Source organism: Hordeum vulgare, chromosome 3H (genome assembly GCF_904849725.1).
Source record: "Hordeum vulgare subsp. vulgare chromosome 3H, MorexV3_pseudomolecules_assembly, whole genome shotgun sequence".
In the NCBI taxonomy this organism is placed as follows: Eukaryota; Viridiplantae; Streptophyta; class Magnoliopsida; order Poales; family Poaceae; genus Hordeum; species Hordeum vulgare.
This window is the reverse complement of record NC_058520.1, coordinates 20,674,374-20,683,107: the sequence shown is the minus strand read 5'-3', so window position 1 is coordinate 20,683,107 and position 8,734 is coordinate 20,674,374. Positions and strand designations below refer to the sequence as shown.

At 44.9% G+C, this 8,734-nt stretch overlaps 1 protein-coding gene across 1 annotated transcript; it reads right to left on the bottom strand.

Annotated features, from left to right (window-relative positions):
* Nucleotides 1-208: 208 nt before the first annotated feature.
* On the bottom strand, nt 209-2,193 carry LOC123439315 (indole-2-monooxygenase-like). Its single transcript, XM_045116049.1, has 3 exons — nt 1,670-2,193; nt 1,083-1,514; nt 209-981 (listed from the first exon to the last, which is right to left on the bottom strand). Exons 1-3 carry the CDS (start codon nt 2,150-2,152, stop codon nt 358-360), a joined length of 1,539 nt encoding a protein of 512 aa, XP_044971984.1. The 5' UTR covers nt 2,153-2,193; the 3' UTR covers nt 209-357.
* Between the last annotated feature and the right edge of the window lie 6,541 nt (nt 2,194-8,734).

The following is an 8,734-nucleotide window of genomic DNA, read 5'->3' as shown; positions in this document are numbered from 1 at the left end:
TTTACAGTCTATTAAGCATGTGAGTTTTCATTTCGTGTTGTCCCATTGGATGCTATATTGTACTATATGATAACAGACGACTAACATGTTGCGTCGTGCATTTGTGCAGGCAACCATGCTAGTTTATTTTACAAGTACTTTGACGTTTTGTTTTTTCTCTTTTATTTCATATGTATGTAATGATAAAATTAGTGGCCAAACATGTGCATTGACGATTCTCAACCTTCTAAACAACAATATTTATAGCTACACAAGGAATAATTGGCCATTATTTGTTGGTACCATTATCCTGGATAACACCTTCTTCCCAATAAAACCGTTATATTGATAGCACAAAGTATTTAACTTAGCTTGATTTTACAAGCGTGATTTTGGAATCAACAATAGTTTCTCCTTCCTACGGATGGTTAATCCGAACACCTCTGTCATATCAATATCTTTTCTCTCAATTCTAATTGGCAGTTCCCAGTCGAAATGATTCACGAGATTTGCCAACATAATCTCCACATTGGCGATTCCGAGGTTTATACCAGGGCACATCCTTCGTCCTGCCCCGAACGGCAAGAACTGAAAATCATTCCCCTTGAAGTTGACATTCCTAGCGTTGCCTTCATCTGTAAATCTTTCAGGTATGAACTCTTCCGCATCCTCCCAGGACATCGGGTCCCTCCCAATGGCCCATGCATTGACGACGACACGTGTCCCAGCAGGAACAATGTGTCCATCGATAGTACAATCAGCCATGGCAAGGTGCGGAGCAAGGAGAGGCGCAACAGGATACATCCTGAGAGACTCTTTTATTACTGCTCTTAGGTACACCATGTTGTTCATGTCGGTTTCGCTTACAATTTCTTGTCCTCGGGGTACAATACTCCTCACTTCGTCTTGTAGCTTCCGCATGAACTGTGGCCTCCTCATGAGCTCAGCCAAGGTAAACTCAAGGACATTGGATGACGTGTCTGTTGCACCGAAAAATACATCCTGTGAATAAACAATTAGTTAGGGAATAATGAAAGACATATATAGAAATCAAGGGGTACCTGAAATCAAGGTATATAATTTGATAGGTTTTATGTACTTACTGTGAGGAGAGCTTTCATGTGCTCTCTTGTGAGATCATACTCCTGCTGAACAGACAGGAGAATATCTACGAAGTCGCCATCCTTATTGTGATCCACCGCTGACTTGAGCTTGCTCACACGATCGTCGATCACCTTGTCCAATAGATCGGCCCATCTGTCCCTCACTCTTTCGGCCTTGGCACAAACCGCCCTCTTAAGCACTCCTACCCTACCCAATGATGGAAAGTACTCCTCCAAGTTGAAGCCGCCGAGAAGCCGCGAGGAGTCCTCGATGAGTTCCCGGAACAACTTGCTTCGTCCATTTTGCAGGAAGAACTTGCCTGATACGATACGGCATGCCATGCCATTTGAGAATGCGTTGAGCAGCTCGCTCATGTCGACTGTAGCACCGGCTATGGCTGCCTCATTGATCTTCGCCATCGCGACCCTCACCTATGAGATTACAGCATTCATCTTAAATTATGAGAAGCCAACAGTCATAGGTGTAACTGTTAATTATCAGAGGACAATGTTGAAGTCACTTTTTTTTATTTTTTGCGACAGAGATGGAACATAGCGAAAATTGCACGATCATTAGAAATCAGTACCTCCTCCATGGCGGCGCTGCGGAAAGACTGCACCTTCTTAACGCTCAGCATGTGCGTGGTGACGAGCTTCCTCGCCTGCCGCCAGTGCCTGCCGTACGGCGCGAAGCCGATGTTAGACGAGCCGTACATGATGATATGGGGGACAATAGAGCGTGGCCGCGACGCCAGGACGTGGTCATGCGTGCGCAGCACCGCCTCAGCCGCACGTGGCGATGACACGACGAGGGTCGGCACGGCACCCAGGCGGAGGAGCATCAAGTCGGGGCCGTGTTTCCTGGCGAGGTCGCGGAGGGAGACGTGCGGGAGGGAGCCGACGAGGTGCAGGTGGCCGATGATGGGCAGCGCCGGCGGAGAAGGCGCGAGGCGCTGCCCTGTCTTTCTGGTGAACCAGTGGTGCAGAGACAAGAGGAGGAGGGGGAGCAGGAGCAGGAACCATGCCCGCGGAGGCATCTCTAGCATGAGCTTCTCCACGAGGTTCGCCATGCCCAGCTAAGTTGCTCTATCAGGTTAGCATCACAAGCTCGGTTGCTTTATAAGCAGCCAGACCGGGGTACAACCGTACAAGGCAGCAAAAACATGTGCATCATGTGTGGTGCACTGAACTTGAAGCAATATTGGATGGTCCTTGTGTGTGGAAGTCAAGTACAGTCTTACAGATGGGTGATGAGCTCATCGTGCTCAACCGTCCAGCAAGTAGTCCCTCTCCTCATTGCTACCGTTGGACGGTCTTCTTCGTCCCACAGCTGGTCGAGGAATTCAATCACGCGGGAGAGGTAGACGTCCAACCACACCACGTCTCTAGAAGTTTTGAACATCCACGGCACCACCTCCACAATGCTAGTCACGTCATAATCATATGCATGTGAAACGTTGTGGAAAGGGGGTGATCTGCGCCGGCGCGCCGGCCCAGATTTTTGGCCGACCCCGCGCGGGCCGCAAGATCCACTAACCCCGCGCCGTCTGCACCGTTGGATCCGCATGCAACATTTTTCTCCCTATGCAGCAAAATTTCGATGTCATGCAGCAAATTTTTCAACGGTTGCAACAAAAAACAAAAATTGTAGCAAAAAAAATATCTACGTGATCGTAGCAAAAAAACGAAGCTGATGGTACGTGGTAGCAAAACTCAAACGCCGGTTGTAACAAAAATTTACGTGACGTGTATGCAACTTTTTAGTGAACAGTTGTAGCAAAACATGATGCCGATTGTAGCAAAAATTAACACGGTTGTAGCAACAAGTAAAAACATCGATTGTAACAAAAAATCCGACGAACTAGAGTTGCAACCAAACTTATATGCAGCTTTTTTACTAAGACAAAAATATAAGTAAAAAATAACGCAGGTTGCAACATTTTTAGACGAAAAATATTGCATCCATTGACCGGAGAAGCGCGCGGCTGGGAAAAATGTTGCAAGGCCAGCGCGCGCCAGGGGGCGACCGGCGCATTGGTTCGGCCGGCGCGCGGGTGGAAACGATTCCCTTGTGAAAAGCGATGAACCCTTTGTCTCGGGGTGCATTGATATATATTGGACAATTGCCTTGGCTTACAAGAAAGAGATAGATCACAAATATAAAGTCTCGGTTGAGATAGAGAGAGAGATAAGGTAGAAAGAAGAAGGGATAGAGAAAGATTACAGTTTAAACACTTTTCTATCCATATACAACTTATTCTCACATTCCCCCTCAATCGAAACCTCTAAGAAAATTTTTCAAGGTTGAGATTGTACTTAAACTCATTCAACCTGCCTAGCCAACACGGAGTATACTAGAATAATGACCTAGGTTTTCTCTCCCTCCGTCAGCTTAGGCGGCAGCAGGTTTTCTCACCCGCCGTCAGCTTCGGGTGGCGGCAGATTTTCTCTCCCTTCGTCAGCTTCGGCGGCGGCAGGTTTTCTCTCCCTCCGTCGGCTTTGGCGGCGGCAGGTTTTTTTCTCTCCCTTCCCGGCTTGTCGGCAGCGAGGGATAGGTTTCGTTGAGATTGCTCCTTTGTTTGGCGGCGCTCAAAGGGTGATTGCCGGATGCCGACTCCCCTTGAGGGTGATCGCTGGAAGCAATGAAAATAATATGTTGGAACTGTCGCGACATGGCCAGTACCGCGGCAGAGAGAGCGCTTCTGGAAGTCCAGAAACAGTGGGGCCGGATGTGATCTTCTTGTCTGAGACGCATCTGAACACAGCTAGGGCAGAAAAGTTGAGAAAGAAATTGAAGATGGACCTAGTTGAGGTACATGAGAGTGTTGGGGCGTTCGGTCAATGTGGTTAATACGGTTCGGTTTATTCGGTGTTTTATAATTTCAGTTTTGTTGAAATGGCCACCGAAATAATCATACAGAAATTAGCAACCGAACCATATTAACCAAAATATATCGGTTCGGTTTATTCGGTTAACCGGAAAACCGAAATACATGAACCTATCAAAGCCGGGACGTATAACAAATAGTGAACAAAGTCTCACGTAGGAACGTATAAAAAATAGTCTCGCTTATGTAGCAGCAAAAGAAAATAGCATAATTCTTATTTTCTCACACACAAGTGGAGGGAAATCAAATGAAAGGCTGTGAAATAGATGACTGGTGATAGAAACGTGAATAAATAGACTTCATCACACGAACAAGGCTTCAACCTCTCGGATCTGCAGTACTACTTCCATGGCTCCATACGACAAGCTTGCCAGAAACAAACATCTGAGGATTTTGTACAATAAATTTTTCAGCATACCTCAGTTGCAACTACATGAAAAAGATGTATATTTTTCAACCTGATAAGCTGTAACTAGTAGGTAGTAAAGTTAGTAAGGAACCGCACCATATTTAGGAAGTAGAATCATTGACGATGGTCGAATTAACCTTATTGGAGCTGTCGTTAGAAATATTAATTTCTTCAAGTAATGCTGAAAATATAAATAAAAATTATTTAATTAACGAGTGACATGGGAGAAATTAAAGAAAAATAACTCAAGTAAATTATCGACTTACCTTCCTCTAGCTTAGTTAATTCTGCAGTGTCCTCCTCGTCATTTAGAGAAATAGACTGCCTCAACCAATCTTGTGTGCACACAAGTGCTTGAACCATGAATGGAGTTAGGGCCGGAGCTCCTGAATTGATCTAAAATACGACCACCGGTGCTGAAGGCCGACTCCGATGCAACCGAAGATATAGGAATTGCTAAAACATCACGGGCCAAGTGTGACAATATACTTGGAATCTAGAAGAATTGACCTTCCACCACAAAAGAATGTCAAACTTGCTGCCATCTTGTTCATTCTCCTCGGAAAGGTACTTCTCAAGTTCAGATTTACTAGCAGTAATTCCGCAAGTGCTCGTCCTCATCTTTTGAGCAATCAAGGACCTCATCAAACTTGTGCCATGGACTTCACGTTCTTGTGCTACGTTGGAGGGCTGCACCTCATCACTCGGAGCATATTTCTTTCCATATTCTTCAAATAACTCACGAAGTGTCTTCCTTATTTCAGTCCAAACTACTTGCCCTTGGGTCTCACCAAACATCTCCAGAATAGCAATCTTTATGTAACTTGACAACTTGTACCTTGGATCAAGAGAAACCGCAATAAAAATAAGGATGTTGAAGCTTTTATGATCCCCCAATATTTATTGTACTTAGCTATCATCCTTTTAGCCATGTCCCTACGCAAAGAATCTTCGCTTTCACACCATTGCCGCAACAAGATGATAACATCAGCTATCCCATGAAAATATATGTGAGCTGTACAGTGTAGTGATGCGGAAATACGAACAGTAAGCTTGTAGAAGTGTTCCAAAAATTCTGTCATCTTTCTTGCATTATCCCAATCTGCGGCTTCTGGAACTCTAGGACCTTTCTCACCATTTAAATCAAGTGCATAGTATGGGTCATCATCAGCATACCTATAGAAAACCTGCTCATACTTTGCTGCAGCTCTCAACATAAGGTATGTTGAGTTCCATCTAGTAGGTACATCCAATGATAGGAAAGCTTTACTTTTAACCTTCTCTAGTTCCACACATTTCTTAAACCTTGTAATTCTAGCAGGGGAGTTCTTCACAAACTTTACAGCAGCTCGCACACGTGCCACTGAAAAGTCAATTTCCTTTAGTCCATCAGTAACCACCAAGTTTATAATATGTGCAGCACATCTCATGTGAAGATACTTCCCTTCAGCAATACTAGTTTTGGCATTATTCGTAATCCTCCTCATATAATTTATAGCACCATCATTAGCAGAAGCATTGTCAACAGTTATTGTGAAAACTTTACCAAGCCCCCAATCTACCAAGCATCTCTCCAAGTCCTTCCCAATGTCTTCCCCCCTATGGCCCTTTACTAAGAAAAACCCAATGATCTTCTCGTGTAGCTTCCAGTCACCATCAATGAAATGTGTTGTAACACACATATAGTTCTGTTTCTGAGCAGAAGTCCATGTCTCAGTGGTGAGGCATACTCTCTCACATGTTTCCTTAAAGATTTTTTTCAGCTTCTGTTTCTGCACATTGAACATGCTAACAACTTCTCTAGTAGTTGTTCTCCTAGATGGCACATTAAAACGTGGGCATGCATGCCTTGGACATAAACTTTCTAAACCCTTCTTTCTCAGAAAATGCAAAAGGGAGCTCATCTGTAATAATCATTTCAGCAAAAGCCTTCCTAAGCATTTCAGGATCAAACCTCCAAGCAGTAAGTGTGGACTTGCTACCATCCCCTTCATTTCGGGTAGCTTGTAAAGTAGGCTGCTTATCATCTCTGTTCCTATTAGGATTCATCTTGCATATTTTTAAATGAGAGTTTAGGGCAGATGTACCATTGATTTTTGATTCACATTTAAGCTCACGTTTGCAGTAGTTGCACTTGCCCCTCTTCAAAACATCTCCCTCTATGATCTTGGTGAAACTATCCCAGACCTCTGATCTTGGTTCCATCTCTTTCCTTTTCTTGGGCATCACCACTTCCTTCTTAGCATTCTCGGATGCATCCGGCTGCTGCCCATTCTTCTCAGCATTCTCCTTCCCCTCGATCACCACCACTATGCTCTGAGATTCTTGATTAGCAATGTCTTTATTTGGTTCTGACATCTACAAATTGGACAAGAATAAGATCAGTCAGTGTTCAGTTTAGTCAAGTGTACATAGTAAAAGATAAGATCAACTTTCATTTTGTACCAGGGAATTTGATACGTGTTATATATGTTCGATTCATCCAGAGAGCTATACACGTACAGGTGCAAAGCTAGACTAAAGAAGCTAGCACACACACAGTTTGATTGATTTTCCAGCCGTCGTGTCTAGTCGGTACGTACTCACATCTACGTACATGAGCTTGTAGGGCTAGCCATAAATTAATACTAGAATATTGCTAGTAGATCAAACTAATCACTAGGATGGAGTTAGGTTACGTACTAGTGTACCAGCTACTACTTGTATTCAGGTTTGGAAGATTAGAACTTGAAGAAGTCAGCATAGTCTTGTGCGCGGATGGCTTACCATGCGTGCTGACTGTCAAGCGCCGACTCGCCGGAGCCAGCTCGCCGAGAGTTGATCCCGCACCTAGGGTTGGAAAAAGACGGCGCCGCCTGATGAAAGGATGGAGGGATGGGAGATGGCTAGGTACGGGCATGTGAACGCGGTATACCATACCGTATACATTAGGTAAATCAACAGAGGTGTTGGGCCGACAAATGGGCTGCAGAGCTGACAACACCTAATCACATACGCAGAACCGTGTACGCCCGACGGCACGCCCGTCGCGCGATGCCTAACTGTACAAATAATATGGTTTATTCGGTGATTACGGTTTCTGGCCGAAGCAAACCGATGCTGCACCGAAACACCGAATAGTAATAGAAATAGCCACCGAACCGAAAAACCATACACCGAATAAACATGCAAATCGGTTAAACCGGTTCCGTTTGGTTTTTTGGTTTTCGGTTTGACAGTGCCCACCCCTACCAGAAGACAAATCTCCCATGGGTTGTGATAGGTGATTTTAATGAGATTTTATACTCACATGAGAAGGAGGGAGGTGCTCCACGTCCAACAAATATGATGCAAAATTTCAGGGATGCATTAGTTGACTGCGAACTGGAGGACATGAGCTTCATGGGAGACATGTTCACTTGGAGAAGGAGGCGGATTCGAGAGCGACTGGATAGGGCAGTATGTACTGGCCAGTTTCACCGAATATTCCCTCATGCAACGTCACGAATGCAGGTCATACAAAATCTGATCACAGACCAATTTTCATGGACACAGAAGGTGCACTACCAAGTGATGATCAGGGACAGAGAATAAAACAATTCGAAGCCCGGTGGCTGCAAGAGGATGATGTGGTCCAATTGGTCTCGGACGCATGGGCGAGAACTGATCCGACGGCGTCGATCGCGGCTCGTACTGCTGCAGTACACCATGAGATGCATGTCTGGGATCGAGAGATCTTGATGGCTCCTCAACGGCGCCTGAAGGAACTAAAGGCGGAGTTGGAGGCACTGCGATTGGGCCCCCTTACTGATGAGGCGGCGGATCGGCAACGCATACTGTTGATTCAGATAGAGGAAAATCTAGAAAAGGAAGAAATCTATTGGGTTCAGACAAGCCGAGCGAATTGGCTCAAATTTGGCGATCGAAATACACAGTTTTTTACCAACTTCGCAACAGCCAGGAAGAAGACAAACTACATCAGCAAGCTGCTGGATGATAATGGTGTCTGGCATGAAGATAGTGAATCTATGCGTAATCTTATAGCTGAATATTTTTTGAATCTTTTTACTTCAGAGGTAGCAGTTCCTGATGTAAACGTTCTGAATAAAGTAAAACACTGTGTTACTAATTATATGAATGAGTCTTTGTTAACTCCTTACACCAAAAATCCTACACGTACCGGCAGCTACGAAGAGCTACGTAACCTGCCTCTAATCCTCCTCTCTCCCCTCCCCCTGATTTTCAAGGGGTTGGGGCCCAGCCTCCCCTTTATTCCAATCAAACTTTGCCAAGTCAGAATCAGCCCGTAAACCATATGTAGCCTTTCGTAGATGTAGCATTCCTCCTCCTTACACAGAGGAAGAAGTCAGGAAGGC

What these genes read in the sequence shown, in the direction of transcription:
- LOC123439315 (XM_045116049.1), bottom strand. Translation starts at nt 2,152, where the DNA reads ATGGCGAACCTCGTGGAGAAGCTCATGCTAGAGATGCCTCCGCGGGCA. An exon ending in GCAGCGCCGCCATGGAGGAG is followed by an intron (nt 1,515 to 1,669) that starts GTACTGATTTCT and finishes GTAATCTCATAG; the next exon opens with GTGAGGGTCGCGATGGCGAA. An exon ending in ACATGAAAGCTCTCCTCACA is followed by an intron (nt 982 to 1,082) that starts GTAAGTACATAA and finishes GTTTATTCACAG; the next exon opens with GATGTATTTTTCGGTGCAAC.